The sequence below is a fragment of the Lactuca virosa genome, chromosome 3 (assembly GCF_052849685.1).
Source record: "Lactuca virosa cultivar CGN04683 chromosome 3, Lactuca_virosa_CGN04683_v6, whole genome shotgun sequence".
NCBI lineage: Eukaryota > Viridiplantae > Streptophyta > Magnoliopsida > Asterales > Asteraceae > Lactuca > Lactuca virosa.
Window position 1 is genome coordinate 247236818 of NC_136428.1, and position 19682 is coordinate 247256499.

The 19682-nt window shown below is 35.3% G+C and overlaps 2 protein-coding genes across 6 annotated transcripts; one reads left to right on the forward strand and one right to left on the reverse strand.

The window, feature by feature from the left end:
• Positions 1-5620: 5620 nt before the first annotated feature.
• LOC145167101 (putative protein disulfide-isomerase A6) lies at positions 5621-11306 on the reverse strand. Of its 5 annotated transcripts, none has more exons than XM_079086194.1 (11): positions 10445-11306; positions 10112-10229; positions 9467-9933; positions 9239-9363; positions 9031-9130; positions 8805-8935; positions 8206-8250; positions 7878-7969; positions 7434-7493; positions 7111-7221; positions 5621-5810 (listed from the first exon to the last, which is right to left on the reverse strand). In XM_079086194.1, the coding sequence occupies exons 3-6, from the start codon at positions 9587-9589 to the stop codon at positions 8870-8872; spliced, it is 414 nt and encodes a 137-aa protein (XP_078942320.1). In that variant the 5' UTR covers positions 9590-9933; positions 10112-10229; positions 10445-11306; the 3' UTR covers positions 5621-5810; positions 7111-7221; positions 7434-7493; positions 7878-7969; positions 8206-8250; positions 8805-8869. The 5 variants fall into 5 exon arrangements, with proteins under 5 accessions (XP_078942320.1, XP_078942321.1, XP_078942318.1 ...); XM_079086195.1 differs by having other exon boundaries at positions 7878-7990; XM_079086192.1 differs by having other exon boundaries at positions 7878-8008.
• Positions 11307-15143: 3837 nt separating this feature from the next.
• Positions 15144-16379, forward strand: LOC145164512 (uncharacterized). Its single transcript, XM_079083226.1, has one exon. The coding sequence runs from the start codon at positions 15144-15146 to the stop codon at positions 16377-16379; it is 1236 nt and encodes a 411-aa protein (XP_078939352.1).
• Positions 16380-19682: the final 3303 nt, after the last annotated feature.

Consider the following 19682-nt stretch of genomic DNA (forward strand, 5'->3'; position numbering starts at 1 on the left):
TATAGACTTGATATTTGCACTTTTTGGGTCCTTTCCAAGGTCATTCCGAGATTTGAACATTGGGGGAGGAAAGGACTTCAAATCTGGACATTTCTGAGCTTTAGAAGCCCAAAGTTGTCACCTTTATTCAGCCATGACTCCATGAAATGTTATAGACCTTCATATTTGTCTTGGAATGAGTGTTTTAGCTTCATAACATCATGCATGAACGTAAAGTTAGCAACTTTACGTGTAATGCTAGACTAAAGAGTCCAGATCTATGAGTTAGAAGCATTGAAATGGATTAGAATCGACTGAATGGATATGTCACAAGGAGGACTCGGCGAGTTGTTCTCGGACTCGACGAGTCGGGTCGTGAACCCTAACTCCTTTTCTGATTTGGAGTAGGACCAGTGAGTGGAGGTGGTGACTCGGTGGGTGGAACAGGACTTGGAAACAAAAGTTGAAGAACTCGACGAGTCTACGAAGGGACTCGGCGAGTTAGAGTCGATATGTCCCTTTTCTGATTACGCTAGGACTCAGCGAGTCTAAGGACGACTCGACGAGTCAGTTCGTCTAGTCGCGGTGTCGATTAGCATGGAGACTCGGCGAGTCATAGGGTGACTCGGCGACTCGAGTCGCGGATCTTAGGGTTTCTGAGTTCTAGAACTCGGCGAGTCAATAGGCTAACTCGGCGAGTAAGTCAACTCAGAAGGTTGACTTTGGTCAGGACGTTGACTTTGACCAGGGGTAAAATGGTCATTTTACCCTAAGAAGGATTATCAGTTTTTTTGATTAAGTGTTGTCATGGAATTTATAGCCGGAGAGTTGCCGGAGCAGCAGATAGGGATCCCTCACCCAGTTTTTCAGCAGTCAGTCATACGAGGTGAGTTTCCTTCCAGTAGGAACGGGTGTACGGCCACAATGCTGACCCGTTTAGATGATAGTAGTTCCGGACTTCGGTCCGATGCCGGGGTGGTCCCGAGAAGTAGTTATGTATGCTTGATGTCTTCGTGATTCATGCATGTTTATGTTATGTGTATATGTTCCAGACTTCGATCCGATGCCGGGCAAGCCCGATGCAGTATATGTGATTATGTTATATGTTCATGTTTATGTTATGTTCAGTTTATTCCGGACTTGATGTCTTCGTGATTCATGCATGTTTATGTTATGTGTATATGTTCCAGACTTCGATCCGATGCCGGGCAAGCCCGATGCCGGGCGGGGCCCGATGCAGTGGGCGGGGACCAAGTTATTCCGGACTTCAGTCTGATGCCGGGCGGGGCCCGATGCAGTGGGCGGGGCCCAATTTATGCTGGACTTCGGTCCGATGCCGGGCGGGGCCCGATGCAGTGGGCAAGGCCCAGTATGTGTTATATGTGTTATTATATGGTATGTGGTAGTTTGGGGGAGATCACTAAGCTTCGTGCTTATAGTTTTTAGTTTTGGTTTCAGGTACTTCCACTGGCAAAGGGAAGGGCTCGGGATGATCACATGACACACACCACAGTCTTCAGCCTGGGAGTTCTACTCTGATATTTTGATATGACATTTGACATGAGATTTGATATGTGATAGATATTATGAGATTTTGAAACACATAGTTTTATGATTTTATACTTTGGTAATGAAATGATGGTTTTAATAATGTTTTAAAAACGAAATTTTTGGGTTGTATTTCTGGGATGTTTTAAAAGCCCCCAGTTGATGGGGTCTCGGACCTGATCATGGCGATGAGATGGTTGTTTGACGTAGAGGGCTGTTTCTTCACGTGTTCTTGTCCAGATGACCAGGAGGTCAGGTGCACCCTGAATCTTCCCTGGTTGGGGGGGGGGGGGGATTGGTGGAGACTAATGACTAGTTCTTATACTCCTGAACAGAGGGCCGCGATGACTTAGGAACAGTTCTCAGAAAGGTTCCGTGCAAAGTACGTTCCCTTGGTAGAGAGGGAGAGACTGGCCCAGGAGTACCTGGAGTTGAGACAAACGTCCGAGTCGGTGACAAAGATCACCAATATGTTCACTGATAGGACTTTGTTCAGTCTTGAGTTTGTTGCTTCAGAGCAGGCTCAGATGACTCAGTATTTGAGCATGATCAAGACGGACATTCGATAGTTCGTGTCCACCCAGCGATATGGATCTCTCGCTGAGCTTCAAGATGCCGCGAGGAGGTGAGAGATTGAGATAGAGACCCAGGTGAGGGATCAGTGTCATGCTCCGGATCAGTCCCAACGTGCAACAAAGCAGTTCAAGTCCGCCGACCAGAGTTCGGGATCAGTTGGAGGGAGACGCAGATCTGTTGCATGTCGCATGTGTGGCAATGAGGGTCATTTTGGAAGAGACTGCGGGCGGAGTGTGCGAGTTTGTTTTCATTGCGGTCAGGAAGGCCACATCAGGGCTCATTGCCAATTTCTCAGTAAGGTGTTGGATCATACGCCCTTAGCTTGGCAGTTTCCCGATGGTCGTCAGGGGACCGTCAGGGTCCCGAGGATCGAGAATTGAGTTGGCAATTCTTCTATTTAGTAATTGTGGTAGTATTGGTATTTATCTTTAATTCCTATTTGTGTTTCAAAGTTCCATTGTAATCTTGGATGATCAGATAAATGGAGTTATCTTATTTAGCTTTGTTTCAGTTGATCTCTTGTTATGTGTGGATTAATTATCTTTGGCCTCGATTGTATGTGAGTTGGAATGTATGTGGATATCAGTGGTTGAGATCAAGTAGTAGAGTTCGAGTTAGTCGGTGTATCGAAGGACTATGAAGTTCTCAGATTCTAGCATATTTCAAGGGGGGGGGGAGAGTGGAACCTCGTAGTAGGAAGACTTGGTGCCAAGATTCGGTTTTTAGTCAGATTCTCTGAGTTCCAGACTTCTGCGCAACTGCTAAATCTTCGGGTTTCATGATAGGATCATTGTCAGTTGTTGGATTTGATGGGTTTTGCGCATTCTAACACTCCTAAGTGTACATGCAACCCTAAATACCTTGGATCTATGTTTTCTCTATTATACATGCAATTATGAACTTTCCAAGGTATTACCCTATCTAGCATACAATACTTGATACTTGGGTAATCAAATGGATAGAATACATACGTTTGTTTGATGTAGCTTGTCTCCATGAAGCTTGAGTGTCTAGTGCCCCAAGTGTGACACCTCAAATGGTTCACACAACACCAAATGCACATGGAATGACTTGAGAGAAATGGAACACTCCTTGAAATCGTCTAGCCCTCATATTCACACATTAGTGCACGATTTCTTGAGCCATGGGATTCTTTTATATGGTGGCTATTAGGGTTACACCATGTAACTCATAACTTTACCCATTCCTTATGCTCCATGGATTTTAACCTCCATGGAGTATCCATGGGTCACCCCATGGACTTAGTCCAACATAAGAAATCTTGGATCACAAGCCCACATATATAAGAATGAATGATTTACACAATCAACCCATATATTTAATTAGTCTCCTTTTGATCACTTAATTAATTCCAAATTAATTCTTGATCAATACTAATTAAATAACCTTATTAATATATTAGAACTTATAATATATTAACCAACCTTAAGTGTTATTTCTCTCATTATAGTCTATCCAAATGCATGATGCCATGCAACCCAAATGGACCATGCCGGGTCGGGTCAAGTCTTACCAATTATAGTTATGGACTTAGACATTAATCCAACAGGATTTTCCCTTCGATTCGTATTTGTCTTAGTTGTGATAACATCTCTAGGGAATACTTGTGCTTAGGCCCTAAGGTGTTAGGAGCTCAGGTTGAGGGTTTACTTGTATGCTATCGCCTGATTGGGGATGAGTCTGTTTCATGTTAGGCTTTGTTATTCATTTATTGAGTCTTAATATGGGTTTTTGGTTAGGGTTGGACCGAAATCAGTCTTGATTTCGGTCCTTAGGCATGTTGGGCTTAGGGTTTCCTTGTATAATTGTGTTCCCTATATAAGGAGACTCATATGGCCGGTTCTATTTTAGCTTTTCTGTCATATCATTGTGAAGGCCAACCATTGTGAAGATCTCCATTGTACTAGACGATTTCATCAATATAATTGTGTGCATTGGGTTGATTACGCGTTTGACGTTTGTTCTTGATTTACTTTGCATTGATTCCGCCCTTTCTTAGTGATTTCGATTGATTACTAGTTGGTTCATGCTTTTGGGACTTACAATTGGTATCAGAGCCAATCTAGTGTTAACCGTGTTCAAGAACATCAAGATCGAATTTGGCTGTTTTAATTCTTTAAGCTTTTAATCGAAAACTGTTTTAAGTTTGTTATTAGAAATCGTTCACTGTTGTTGTTGTGTTCTTGGTGTTCATCGAGGTTCAAGACAATCTTCTTCGGTTTTTTAGGGGCATCAAAATCGAAATTTTGTTTGAAATCGTCGTTTTCGGTAGAACTGGATATTTTCGGTGCACGTCTCTTATTCTCGATTAGGGTTAAAAGAGTCTTCGGCGGCACACTAGAGTTATCGATCGGTCAACAAAAGGTTAAAGTATCTTCCGATATAAAGGGTGTTTGGGATTACTTTTGAGCATCAAAAGTCCTTTTTGTGAAAGGACTTTTTGTAAAATGGCTTTTTGGAAAAGAATGTCTTTAAAAAGTGTTTGGATTGACAAAATGACTTTTAGTTTAACTTTTATAGGTAAAACAACAAAAAGTCACAAAAAATCAGATTTTGGGTGTGTTTGGCTAAACTTTTTTACTTCAAAAGTCCTTTTCATAAAAGGACTTATTGACTTGTTGCTTTTGCAAAAGATGGTTTTAAAATGTGTTTGGAATACTTTTTAGCTTTTACCTTTTAAAAACCCAAAAGTCATCAAAAGACACAATTTTATGACTTTTAAAAAAGATGTATTTTCTTCTTACCAAAAAGTGATTTTAAAAGAACTTCTAGAGTTCCCAAACATTCTCTTTGTGACTTTTAAAAACTCATTATTTTTCTTCTTTTACCAAAAGTAATTTTAGGCTTTTTATTTTTACACTCCATACTATTTATAATAAATGCTCACTCCAGTCTAAATTTAGACTATGAAAACTATAAAACTAGTCTCCAATAAAGTGTCGTCAGCCAAATTTCTCCTCACGCCTCCACTTTTCACAATTTCCATGCGGGGCCTTTTTCATTTTATTAAAGTTATTCATTTTTTTTTGATTTTATGCAAGTTGATTTTTTTTAATTGGAATAACGAAACTATTTATTTATTTTAATAAAGTGTAATATATATTTTTTATAAATGTGATTTGACTAGTTTTGCTAATTTATATAAAAATATATCGTATTTGTTTTTGTTTGAAATAATAGTATAAGATAAATTTCATAAATAATTTTGCTTTTCTTTTTTCTTTTTGGTTTTCCTTTTAGCTTAGCCACCGTTTATTTTCATATAAAACTTTGATTATTATAAAATTTATTATAGTTTGAGGTCGGAGTTTAGTAGCTTCATTGTTTTGATATTAACTAGAGGGGTTACCCACGCGTTGCACGGGGCGGAATGTGTTCGTTTTGTGAGACAAATAGTGACGTACATTGCATAAATTGGTATCCAAATTAAAGTATGTTGCTATTCTGTGTAATTTTCCATCAATCGGATGAATGGAAATGTAATGATACATCATGCTACCAAAAGAAGTACAATGCTATATTTGAATAGATTTTCGAAAACAATGAAAATACAATTTTATATCCAGGTAGTTTTAAATGAAAGTACAATGCAATCTACAATAAATACAGAAAGAACATCTTCATACTTACCGCATCCCTCACCAGTCTTCTTCGATTTAATTTCCTTGAATGATCAAATCATGCACCTAACATTAGAATTAAAGTAAAATGTTATATGTTTCAATAACAACACTATAAGGTCGCCAAATTCCAATGGGTAGTTTAAGAATTCAAGAGAAAATCTATTATGGACACTCATTTAAACAATATGGCCCTCGGTATTAACATGAGGGTACAAAAGAATGAAAGCAAACCACAATATGAGCGGAAAAAAATAAGTCAAAACCTTAATAGAAACAAAATATAAAATTAAAAAGAAAGTTTTCACATGTATATTGACATCATGCAATGCTTTTGAAAAATACACATCAGCAACCTGAGGTGCCATTTTTAATGCTTGTTTTATTTGCTGCATGTAATGTTGATTCCATTGCAGGAGAAGTCCAATGTTGTTGCTGAAATATCGTTTATTAAAAAAATTATTTATTTAAATGAAATTATTACATCATCGATTAATAAAAAAAATAAAAAAAAAGAATGTAATCTAACCATACAGCAAACCATCATTTTCATCTTTCAGAAGCGAAATAGTGGACGTGAAGTGATTGAATTGTTGGATATAGATACTAAAATAGTGGAAAATTCTTACACTACCAAAATAGAGTACTTGGAAATGTGTAAGGAGTAATAATAAACACAACTACACAAGTTGAAGCAAGTAGAAAGTAGTTGTATACGTAGATATCAGAATCATGATTCAACAACATCTGTTTATCATCAAAAATAGTTATCTATTCTAAATTCTAAAAAAACTATTGTTTTTAATGAACTTGTTTAGATGGACTACCAATTGAACTCATACGAAGTTGCTAAACAGTTCAACGGTTAGAGCTTATCGGCTATACAAAATGTCATGCTTACAATCCCCAAATTTTTTGGTTATGTTTGTCATGTATTGCAAATCTACAGTAATCAGTCAAAACTCATGCTTGTAATGGATATAACAATTAGCATGAAACAATTTTATTACTTAGTTTCTCTATTGGAAGCCCAAAATTTGATTTTTATTAAAAAAAAAACAATTGTTTTTTTAGTTACTGTTTTTTATTCAGTTTTAGTTCTTTTACACAACCCCAAGTAAAAATAATTAGTATTATTACTGCAATATCATTATTTTTGTAATATATTTTATAAAAAAAACTAAGGAAAACCTGGTCAAAGTTTTTTTTTGCAAAATGCATACCCATGGTCAAACCGTTGACCAATCAATTCACACTCTTCCGATTAACCCAAGACCCATTTTGACCGGTCAACAGATGGCTAACCATGGTCGAAGTGAAAGTCTCAGTAAAATTCAAAGCCAAACCGCTTACAACAATAACATACCTGTGGCTCGTGCACCTCCTCGATCTGAAATCTGTAAGTTTTATCTTTCATTGTTACATAAACACTTTCTTACTTTTGCTATTTGACAATTATACCCTTTTGTTGGAATGCCTGAAAATTGAAACATCCTTTATAATAAACAAATGGTCAACCAACAGAGAATGTAAAAAATGGTCAAAGAACATCATGTGTAGACAAATCTGATTCGACTCTATTATACTAAACAAACGTACAAAAAAGAAGTAATACGTATGTATTTTATCACAAAACAACGCATTTTACAGTGAAATATTAAACAAATGCTTCAGAAAAGAAAATTATACCCGACAAACCAATCGATGGTTCAGAATCCGTAGAAACATGATGTGAGAAGTCAATTTTACCTGCAAATCGAATAGGTTTCATTACAGAAAAAACAAAATACCTCTTAGGGTTAGAAAAAATCATGGAAATTAACGATGTGCATCTTATTTGGGGCATTCCATCGAACACATAGGGTGCCTTGCCTTCTTCTTTAAAACAAAATAGTTATAATTACAAACAAAAACTTAACGGAATAGTATAAAACCTGAAAAACATAATCAAACAAACAATAAATCCATTTGTAAAAAAATTTAAACCCTATAAATTACATTCGTAGTAGTGTTTATAGAATTTATGGCGCCAAATGAGAGCTGAAAAATGATAAAACTGAGCCTCCAATTGGATAGATCATTTCAAAAAGCCAATGAAGATAACTACAATCATAATATGGAATTGCTACTCACCTTTAATTTATAAATGCCAACTCTATGAAAGGAAGTTATATCAGTATCAATAATTGCATCAAATGCATTCTTGGAAGCTTTCATCTTTCTATCTGCCATCATCAAGAAGAAAACTCGAGTCCCAAGTCCGACTTACACATTCAGTAACAATCCAATAGATCATAAAACATATAAGATTTTAAAAGTTCAATAAGGATTTTTAAAGGCAAGGATTTCAACATTTAAGAAACTCACCATCCCATTCCAAACTATATTTTCTATTCCATGTGAGTTTCTTTGATATTTGAAAATTATGAAAAATAAGTATGTTTGTCATTGGATCTCTTACCTGTGCCCTTTGTCAATTGAATCATCCAGTAGCCATTACATTGATCTTCATTCATTATTCAAGAAAATCATGAAGTGTGTTAGAAAAAATCAATGAAAAGCAATCAATGAAGAGGTTTAAAAGCCCTAAACTTAAGCTACCAAAAGCAGAAACATATCAGTAACCAAAGAAATTTTTTTTTTTTTTGTGTTTTTGTTAAATCACTATAATCGATTTTTTTTTGTTTTTTTGTTAAATCACTATAATCATTTGTATTATGTTTTATTTTATGTTATCATATTTATGATCGTTGTTTGTGAGTCAGGTGGTATTATAAATTTTTTTATGTTTTTTTGTTAAATCATTATAATTATGTAATATCTAGTATTAGTGAATAATTATTTATAAAAGAAATAAAATTAATATTTATTATTAAGTCGTTTCTACAATTTCGTTATCATGTGTTTAATATTGTATCTGAGAATGTTTCTGCATGTTTCACTTCTAATGTTGCTGGTGGTGGTACTACATAATGGCCATTTTCTCCCCTATTGTTAGTATAATTGTATGTGCCCCAACCAAATCCAAAAATAAAAAACAAAGTAAACTCTGGAGACTACCAGTAATAAAAGGAGAGATCAAACATCTCTTTGAACTCGTAGTAACGACTGATTCCAGTCATTTATCATGCAAAAGCAGATAAAATGTTTTTCTTGAGGGTAAATTCATCCGCCTTTGTAGGGCTAATCGACTGCAACAATAACACAATTTAAATACAATCAGACAACAGAGACATGAGTTAATGGGTTAAGCCAAAAAAAAATATTTGATTGAATTGAATTTTACCTTAGAAAGAATACGTTCTAGACGTTGGATCTCATTCTTAGCATAATCACAACCTTTGGTCAGACTACTTTTGGCATCTTTCACGTATATCTTTCCATATCTGATAAAAAAACACATGTATAAAAATGTATTATATATATATATATATATATATATATTCAACAAACATGTTAAATGTTAATCAAAACAAAATGAATAAAAAGATAACCTTGAAGTAGAACTGGTGACTTTTCCAACTTCCTCCTCAATCTTAGCATATAATGCTTTCTTTTCATCACTACCAGCAGTCACAAACTCCTTCACTAAGCTATCCAATTCGGCAATTAAACCATCCTACATTCACCACAAAAACAAAATGTCACATGTGTAACGGATAATAAAATAATAAAATAGTAAATGTTCTTTTTTAAGATCAAATTTGAAGTCAAACACTAACGGTGGAAGTAAGTTGACCCTTGGCATAACGGCTAGTGCCGCATTTCTCATTGATGAAGGTCACAAACCTATCTATATTGCGTCCATCTTCATAGTCTTCACCATATTTCACCCAATCTTTCATGATTTCAAAAAAGACCCAATTTTATAACTGTTACTTACTTTTCACCAAGATCCTTATAATTGTCGGCATCAAGATTGACAATAACTACATCTTTCTTATTTTTATAAGCAGCTGCTAGACTTTCATAAACCTGATTAAAAAAAACAGATAATTACTGTTGTATTTGTACTGTGTATGGGGAAAAATGTATGTTTTTTTTTGAAAAGACGCAAACGCCCTTCTCATAATCATCATTGAAAATAGCTCTACAGAGCTTCTCAACTCTTGTCTTGTGTAACAAATGCATACTTTAAATGTAAAGAGTTGAGATACATATAGGAGAAAGTCTCTTGCAATGCCCACACCTGTTACAAGAGTGAAGATTGTAAGATGCAAATCAACTATAATCAACAAATTAGTGTCATAGCTTTGTACTCTGAAATCTTTTTGATTACGATGTTAAGATGGAATAAAAAAAATAAGCATTTTTGTAAGGATGGTGGAGAACATGAAACATGTAACAAAACTAAAAAAATGGCTGACCAGGGTGCATAGAATTCAACCAACACATCCTTTTTGGAATTCAATACAATCTCCTCAAAGTTATTAGAGTTTAGCACTACCACAGTTGAGGGAACTGAAGCTATCTTTACACTGGTTCCTGAAAATCGTAATAAACATTATAAACAACAATCTTATATGTTTTTTTTTCAAAAACAACGGATAAGGTGCAAAATCAAAATGGAAAAACTACTTTCCCTTAGATAAAATTCCATTACCTCATAATTATATAACATGAAAAGCAAAATACAGTAAGAAAATAAAACAAATCCTTAACAAACCCAAAAGCTATAAAAATATAAGTATATAACTTACCTGTGATCATCCATACCGATCTATCCGGCTCAAGAAGTTCATCAGAAAATGAGTGGCTCAATACAAAGAGTTAATTAGTGTGCATTTGATACGGTAAAGGAAAAGTTCATACCCAATTTGGAAGATGGTTAAAGGATAGAAGTATCCCCTCATGTAAACCACTCTTTAACTCCTGACTGAGGTAATTGAAACTCCTGATTCAATTACGATGGTTTACATGAAGGGATAGAAGTATCCCCTCTTACCCACCCTTGATTTTGATAACAGAAACCCTAGTTTACTATGATGGGTTTCTTGTCGCATAGAGGGAGAAGGTGCATACAGTGAAACCAAATTAGCATGAAACCTTACAGCCTTCGGTTGTGTTGGATACAACCGATCGATAGAAAAGTTGAAAAACAATTAGAAACCACAGAAACGTGTGTCTCACAGTTCCGAAGCAAGTGTAGAAACGGAAGAATCTTCATCTACCTTTTTCGTTACCAACAATGGAACACACAAGGACAAAGAATCGATTTGTAACCTTTGTTTCTTTACTCTCCCTATCGATCTCTCTATTTTCAGTGGAAACGTGAATTCAGAGATGACATGGTACCTTAGGTTTTTTCTTTGAGGGAAGATCTATTACAGAGAAGGAAGTCGTAAATCGCAGACGTATGAGGAAACAGGGAAGCAGAGACGACGTATGAGAGATGGAAGCGATCCATAACCATCGCAGAGTTAAAATAAGTTGATGCGAAGGCGGTGCTGAAGGATCAAGAAGAAGCAGATCGACTGCTTGGATAGTAAGGCGGTGGACTAAACGTGACTATCCCAAAAGGAAGAATGAAGAGAATATGAGAGGGTGAAGAACAATTGAGAATCTGGTGAAAGCGGTGGAGCGGAAACCCTTAAATAAATCAAAATATCGAAGAATCCAGTTTTAAAAATTGCCTTAGAGGACCCCTGAAAAAGAAGGAAATAAATACACGACATTTAGCAAACATACATAACCTTAGGGACCAATCTTGCCAAACCCTTAGGAACTTTATTATTCTTTTTCTTCATAATTTTAATATATATATAATAATTACATATTTTAAGGTTTAGACAAGTTTATCAATTTGAAAGAAAAAACATTTTAATACGTTTATTTTTTTCATACAATTATATTTAGTCTTTAAAAATTTATCTCTTAAGTTAATTAAGTTAAGTGAAGGATTTTTATAATAATATTATAGAATAAAAAAATGTTACATTTTCTATTCTTTCAACTTAATAGTTAATGAATCTTTTATATATATATATATATATATATATATAGAGAGAGAGAGAGAGAGAGAGAGAGAGAGAGAAATGAGTTATTTGGAAAACGAATAACTAGGGCAACATATGCTGGAACCAATAATTAAATGACACGTGTCCATTTCTTTATTCACAAGTAATGTATTGGGGAAGTTATTTATTTAGTTAGGGGCTGTTTGATATACGTCTGACCGAGTCGGGTCCGACGTATTTGGCTGACTCGGTCAACTGAGATTGTTTGTTAAACCGATTTTGGATGGTTGACTGGATAAGAGAAATCTGAGCGAGAAAGCTTGAGAAGAATAGCTGACTGAGAATTTTTCCTAATCTACCCTTGCCCTACAATTCCTTTCCAGCGCCTCCGTAAAGATACCATCTCCTCCTCTTTCAGCCACAACCAAGATCCTTTGAAACTGACGATTTGAGCCTGCCCCCCACCAATCGACACCCCTCTTCTCATCACTCATCAGGTATGTTGATCTTCTCCTCTTTCACTTACGTTTCTTTCTTTTTTTTTTCCAATTTTTTCTGCTCTATTCTTCTTCTCATCACTCATTAGGTACCTTGTTCTTCGTTAAATTTTGAAAATTTCTCAATAAAGTTAAGCCATGTACTCAATTTCATCATATTTCTTTTTTTTAAGACTTGTGGTCAATTTCAAGGAGGTTAGAAAGGATAGGTCCAATTTCAACCTGCTGGTAAGGGATGATCGATTGCAACCTACTGGTAAGTCCAATTTCATATTCTGTTTTATAAATCCATGTTTATAATCATAAAAAAAGTTTGTTGGTAGTGCTATAACAGATGACTGATGTGGAATTAGAAAATTCTTAAAGTCACAAAACTTTTAAGCTTTTGGAGCTCCTGATGCATGTTATATGTTTGATAAAATGCATGAACCAATATTTAGAGTTTATTAATATGTGTACAAGATACTGTTATATAATGAGATGCCCTGTTTATCTTGTGAATAAGAAGAACAATATTGTTACTATATATTATAGATAAGTATCTATTATGTATGTTGGACCTTTGTTGCTGCTATTGCATTTTTTTCGTATGTGTTCGGTTTGAAATCAAGTGTCAGATGTACGATCAAGCAGCAGGGTAAAATGGTCATTTTACATCTAGTCAGCACATTCAGTCAGATTTACAATCAAACAACATTGTTTCTTACTCAGCCAGGATTTCTTACTCGGACAGATCTTTTCAAGTAAGCACTTTTTCAGTCAGCAACTGTCAAACGGGACCTTACTCTAAAGTGATGTGTTGTCATGTTTTCATTAGTTCAAATATGTGTTGCCCTAATCATTAATTCTCCATATAACCCTTCCATATATATATATATATATATATATATATATATATATATATATATATATATATATATATATAAAATAAAAGAGAGAGAATTAGAGAAAATAAAAATAAAAAATATATTTCTTTCGGAAAACAATGTAATAAAATCTTTAATTAATAAAAATGATTAGTTAAGAGTAATGATGTCTAACCTAAAATATATTAGAGTAGGGTGGAGTGAGTAGGATGGAGTGTCCACAACAACACCCATTTTCAAAAGATCTTTTAAATTATTCAAACACTTTTGACTTTTTTTTAATTTTTTGAAAAAATTAAAAGTCAAAAGTTATTTTAAAATATTTTAACTAATGCTATTTTAAAAGCAACCCAACCACCCTCGTAATATTTGTTCTCTCGTCTCTCTCAAACCTGCAATTAGGGTTTCGTCCCTCTTTCTCGATTTCGTATCTTTTTCCCAAATCGTTTTTTTGATGGAAATTGAAACGCGCAGTATGAGTAAGGCAAAACGACGACCACCATCTGATGATATATGCGACCAAGTCGTAGGCCGTTACGGCAAATCCATCGCACCTCAACACGTCGAACTCTGCAGAATCGTTAGGCGTACCCGCAATTCCCTAAGATCTAAATATCGGCCCCTGACTCCCCACTCTTACTTCGAAACTATCATTCACGACCTATCTAGAAACCATGACGCCGATGCATATTCAGTGTCTACGATGGGTTTGTTTTTGGAGTTTGTGTTACCTCTGGTTCCTAAGGAGTTTATAACCAAGTCCGAGGCGGCTAAGGCCATGGAGATTGTTGTTAAGGCTTTGCAGGCTACGAGGGCTAGCGCTTTGGTCGAGTGTTTGGCTTGTTTTCTGGAGTTGTGTGACTTGGACAATCGGGAATCTATAAAATTAGGCGTCGGGGCGCTTATCTACTATTCAAGACATACACGGCTGGAGGTTAGAAATTCTGCTCAGATTTGTGCTATGAAGGTCGTCCGTTGTTTTGAATCCGAAAAGGTCAAAGAATGTGCAAGTGAATTGGTACTACAAATGTTCACTTCCCATGTGTCTTTACCCATAGACAAATCAAGTTCAAGTTCAGTGGATACAATAGATCCATTCATTATTCCCACGATGGAGGTGATGAGATTCCTAATACCTTATTTACCACCAACTTTTGTATAAAAAGGGATTCAATCATTACCTATAGGAGCCAAGTCCAAGTCCTCAATGGTGATGAGGCGTACTTTAGATTTCACCGAGACTCTACTTGAATACTTTGAATATGAATCCGAGGTTACACCAATGGATACTGTAATAATAACAAAAAAGTGGATTAGCGATTATTACTTTCTCATTTGTCGTATAGCAGGTAGACATATATGATATAATATATTTTTTTGATATGATTAGTTATATGACTATATATTATTTTGCATGTGTTTTTAGGTCTTTTGACATCTGATCATGCTACTGCTACAAGGGCTTCAAGTATTCTAAAAGAAAAGTTGAGACGTGTAGATATCTTTGATGATGTACGTTTTCATGAAGATGAAAGCATTGTTGCACCTGAGGAAACAAAAATGGTGGAAAACTTATGCGATGCACTTTTAGAAATTCTCAGTACCCATACAAACGAGCATTCTTTACCTGTCATCGCTGGTTTATTTCAAAATATTGGGAACAAGTCCATTGTCTACATGCACAAGATACTTGTAAAGGTTGCTGAATTCATGACAAAAGCATCTGGTGATGTAAAAAAGCATGTTGAAGACTGTATCGGGTGTGCGATACTTGTTATGACGGCTGAAAAAGTACATGAATTCATACCTATTTCTGTTGATCCCGATGAACTTACTTGCTCAAATACGTGGTTGATACCTATTTATAGGGATCATGTTGTTCAGTCATCCTTAGGGTTCTTTATTAGAACAATAGTCCCTCTCTCCGAATCTTTCATGGAAGCATGCGGAAAAGTTGAAGAAAACTCGGAAATCAGAAAACAGTTTAAGTCTCATGCACGTGGTTGTTTGGGATAATTGCCGGCATTTTGTCGCTTTCCAACTGACATACGTGAAAGTTTTGGATCCTTAGCAGATCACATGATTAAATGGCTAAAAAAGGATGTGTTTATGATCGAGTCTATTGGTGTTGCTTTGCAGTATCTTGTCAAGGGAAACAAAGGCATTTGTTTTCTCTCTGATGAGGAACTTTCCAAACTTTGGGAGATTGAAGATAGTGAAGAAGTTGCAACGGGAAACATGAAGGCCATGTCACCATGGTTAGAGGAGTTTTTGAAAGCTTTTATCCAAGTTTTCTTTCAATCGTCCCCTGAGAAACCTCTTGCTTTTGTAAAGGACACGATTAGATGCTTGACACTTGCTATTGAATCTTCAAAAGTAAAAGTGATTTTCCTTTCGTCACTTAAGAATGTTTATGTAGATGAAGGTAGACCTTCAAATTTGATACTGGAACTTGCATCGTTGTTTGTTGGGGCAACTGGAGATGATTCCGATGATTTTATATACAATTCCATCGAAGAGTGTTTGAAGGAAGGGGATGCATATGACGTGCTTTACAAAATCTTGGTGGAATCTTCCGACTTCAGATCCTCAAAGTTTAAGCAAGTTGTGGATTTATTAATTGGTTTGAAATCCCCTAAGGATATAACTTCACTTAGATGGCGGTTTTTGTGCTTCAAGATGTTGGTAGTTCACTCAATGGAGATATTTCATGATGGAAAGAACATTTATGGTATTCGTATGTTGTATGAAATCATAGTGACGCCACAAGATGAAAAAAGTAAAAAGGTGGCAGATGAGATCTTTTTAGAGACAAGTACCATTTTAAAAAAAGAATCATCTCCATCAAAACCAGGAAATCATCAAGGATTCGTCAGCATGATAACGTTGTTCCTCTTTTGGAGTCCTTATCACGTAAAAGCTCCTTCTCACGTAAAAGCTGATGCAGTCTCTGCGTTATCTTTACTTGTATCTGATGACCCAGAAATCTGCCTTCTGATACCAGATGTTGTGCCATCAATCCTTGAATTGCTGGATAAGGAAGACGACATACAAGTTGTAAAAAAGGTTTTATGGTTCATAGAGAACATAGTTGTCAATCTTCCAGTGAAAAAATTGTTAGACTTGCATGCTGATATTTTACGTGGGCTTTCTCCATGGTTGAATGTTTCTCAACAAAATATCACCTTAAAGGTGTCTGCCACTTTGAGGATTATTAGACATAAAATTCGTCATATACCACGATCTATGGACCCGCAATTACCGAAAGGTGATAATAATAATAATAATAATAATAATAATAATAATAATCTTTAGCTATTTATGTGTGTAAGTGAGATAGAGATACTTTATGATGTTTACCACTTTATACATGTACCAAGGTTGTTGCTTCTCACCTATTTATGCATGGTACATGTTGAATGTTGAAAATTTATATAAAACATTTAAGTGTTATTTTCTTAAAAAAACAAAAAATCCAAAAATATGTCTTTATGTTCTTTTTGTATTTTTATTTAATAAATTCAAAAAATTATCGAAAAATGGTTTTTCGTTTGTTGGTGTCATCTGGGAAGTGATATTAAGTATAAGTGATACACTACAAACAAAATTACATTTAGTGGCATATTATTTTTGTGCCACTAAATTATATTTTTTTGTGGCATATTTTTGTTGTGCTACTACAACTTTTCATTCCCACTTCAAACTTCAGAATTTGGATTCCCGCTTATCTCAATTTTTCATTCCCGCTTTGCTCGGTTTACATTCACCCCGTATACTTAAAAACTTTTTTATCTACTAAAATTTCCAACCCTATTGTGATGTATCTTCTGAAATCTAATAAAAAATCCCAATCTGCTCCTTGCTCCACTGTGCATTACAAATCTACCTTGCGATCTCTCCCTTGGCCTTCTCTATCTCCTCGAAAGCTCTCCATTAACACAGCCTAAGGTCTGTCTCTACTCTATTCTCAAATTTTCAGATTTTCAATTTAAATTGTTGTTGGTCAGAACTTATTTTGACTTTATTTTTTAACCCACATTGTTGTAATTTGTTGTCGTTTGGATGTTTTTGGCATTTCTATTTCATTATTAATCGAATATCCTTCATGTTTAGAGATGCACATCAAGTGCTCGAGGAAATGCCTGAAACAAATACCACTATGAGTTTAATTTTTTTGCGATTATATAATGTTTTACTCATTCACAACACATGTATTCCCATGATATTTGCTTTTGTGTCATGAATCCTAAAGTTTATAACCAGTATACACCTGAAGCAGAAGATGCTTGTATTTTTATTGCCTTATTCATAACTAGAAGAATCTTTATCTAAAATTATATTTCAAATGCAGGTATGTTGGTAACATTCACATATAAATGACTGAACCACTTATTCAAGAGGTTTTCAGAGGCACTGCTCCAACAGTGGGAAAGGAATTAGAGACTAGAAATATGAAAATCAGGGAAGACAGGAAGGAGGAAGTAAATGTAGATGTGTTGAGTGAGAAGAAAAACATGAAAAAAAGACTCAAGAGTTCCAATGAGGATCCAAAAGTCTAAACCTATAGCAAAAGAAGGGAAGCAAAGATATATCTCTCCTACGTGATTCCATTTTTGGATACATTTTGGTTAATTTTCATGTTAGTTATGAGTTGTTATGACTTTTAATTTTAAAAGAATAAAATAATTTAAAAACATAATTACTTAATTGTCCTTGAGTTGTTTCTAATTAGGTTTGTTGATAAATTGTTTATTCTTGGATTTACATGAAAGAAGAGCTCAATTTAACCAACTTCATGTTGAATCTCATACGCTTCTAAGAGGTGATTGCTTTAGTTATGCATTCTCACTTTGTGTAAAATAATAGTATAAATGTATTATATTTAATTTTATTTGATTGAACTGATTTAATTACATGTATTTCATTTGTTAGAAGCTTTTTCATGATTGTTTTTCCGTGCAAGATTTTTGGTGATTCATTTTTGGTACACATCAAGGGGGAGTATTGTGAAGTTTATTTCTCGGGCGCTTCTCACCCTTAATGGGTTTTATAATCATTTTTTGATTATAAAAAAGGGGAGAATGATGGGTATTCGAAGCGGGATTGTCGAATATTCATTTGCGGATTTGAAGACCGGTGTTACTTCGAGGGGGAGTTTGGTCTTGATCGCGCTAGCTCGTTGGAGAATGAAGCCTAGACATCCAATCCTAACTTTGAGGGGGAGAATGTTAGGGTGCAAAGTCACTCTTGGATGTAGTGTTTTAGGCTTACCCTCTTGTATGTGTAAATGGGTTGAGTCTTTCCTATAAATAGGAAGTGAGTGACTCCCATTATGTAAGGAACCATTTGGAGTGTTAGACTAGAGAGAGAAATTGTGTACAAACCCATTTGTATATCCTTTCTAGATCTAATATGAGCTTAAAAAGATTTATTTACTCCTTGTGTTCTTGATTTTACATGATGATTCACTAGATCTTTCTAATTCCGCACATGCCATCATAATCAACACCACAACAGTGGGGAACACGTTCTAGTGTACCTAATATTGAACTATTTAAATGGTTGCCTGTAGATCTCGCTGCTGAATTTAAGTGGAGAACAATATCCTTGGTCGTCGTCAGCTAAATGGTCCATTTAGGAATTTGATCTCAAATGTCCCGTCATGTATAATCTGTCCAAAATTGGTAAAAAGGTCTTTTGTGTTTAAGTGGATCACAATACCGGTGATTGACCAGATCTATTCATGCAGGTGTATGCTGAAAAACAAAGTTAAGGCTGTTTCAAAACTTATGATCCCAATGTGTTTAAATTTTAATTTTGAAGTGTGGTTAGTGTTATTTTTAATTTTCATTTTATTTTTTTCTTTTCTAAAAATTAAATTTTGTTTGCATTTAAAATTTTAGTTTTTATTTTATTTTATTTTTCAAAGTCTTCAAAAGTCTCATTATTTAAAAGGAATTAAATTATTTTTTAAAGAGGATTTGAGTTTTGGGTGAGGACCACCAAGTTTGTCTTATGGGCCGAAAACCCTAATTAGGGTTTAAAAGTTTGGTTTTCGGCCTCCCTACTCACTCTTCTCCTCGCCTCCACCGAAATCTCGCTCATTCTCTCTATCGTTCTCACTCTCGTTTGATGCTTGAATTTTCTGCTCATCGATTCATCATTCTTCTTGTGTTTCATCGTAAATTACTCACTGATTCATCGAAGTAAGTGGATTGCGATGGCTATACATCAGTTATAACACGATTTGATTGAGATTTTTGCATGTTTTAGGGGCTAATCGGCGTTTTGACGGTGGTTTTTCGTTGATTTAGGGTTCTAGGGTTTTAGGTTTTCGGTGACCCGGATCCAGCCGACAACCCGGATCTGACCGCAAACGGACCTAGTCCAACAGAGTCAAAGGACTTTGACCACAATCGTGTCCGTTGACCCTCACTTTGACCGAAAACGATGAACCTTGACCATCTTGACCGCAATCATTAACCCTTGACCGCAATCGATTTATTTTTGACCAAATTCAAGCTTGTTTGACTTTGGTTGACCGAAATCAATGTTTTGAGAAAATTAATATTGTTTATTTAATTTTGTTTTTCTCACTTGGCTCGTTTGGTGCAGATA

What these genes read in the sequence shown, in the direction of transcription:
- LOC145164512 (XM_079083226.1), top strand. Translation starts at nt 15,144, where the DNA reads ATGATTAAATGGCTAAAAAAGGATGTGTTTATGATCGAGTCTATTGGT.
- LOC145167101 (XM_079086194.1), bottom strand. Translation starts at nt 9,589, where the DNA reads ATGAAAGATTGGGTGAAATATGGTGAAGACTATGAAGATGGACGCAAT. An exon ending in AGGGTCAACTTACTTCCACC is followed by an intron (nt 9,364 to 9,466) that starts GTTAGTGTTTGA and finishes TGGTGAATGTAG; the next exon opens with GATGGTTTAATTGCCGAATT. An exon ending in TAGAACGTATTCTTTCTAAG is followed by an intron (nt 8,936 to 9,030) that starts GTAAAATTCAAT and finishes TTATTGTTGCAG; the next exon opens with TCGATTAGCCCTACAAAGGC.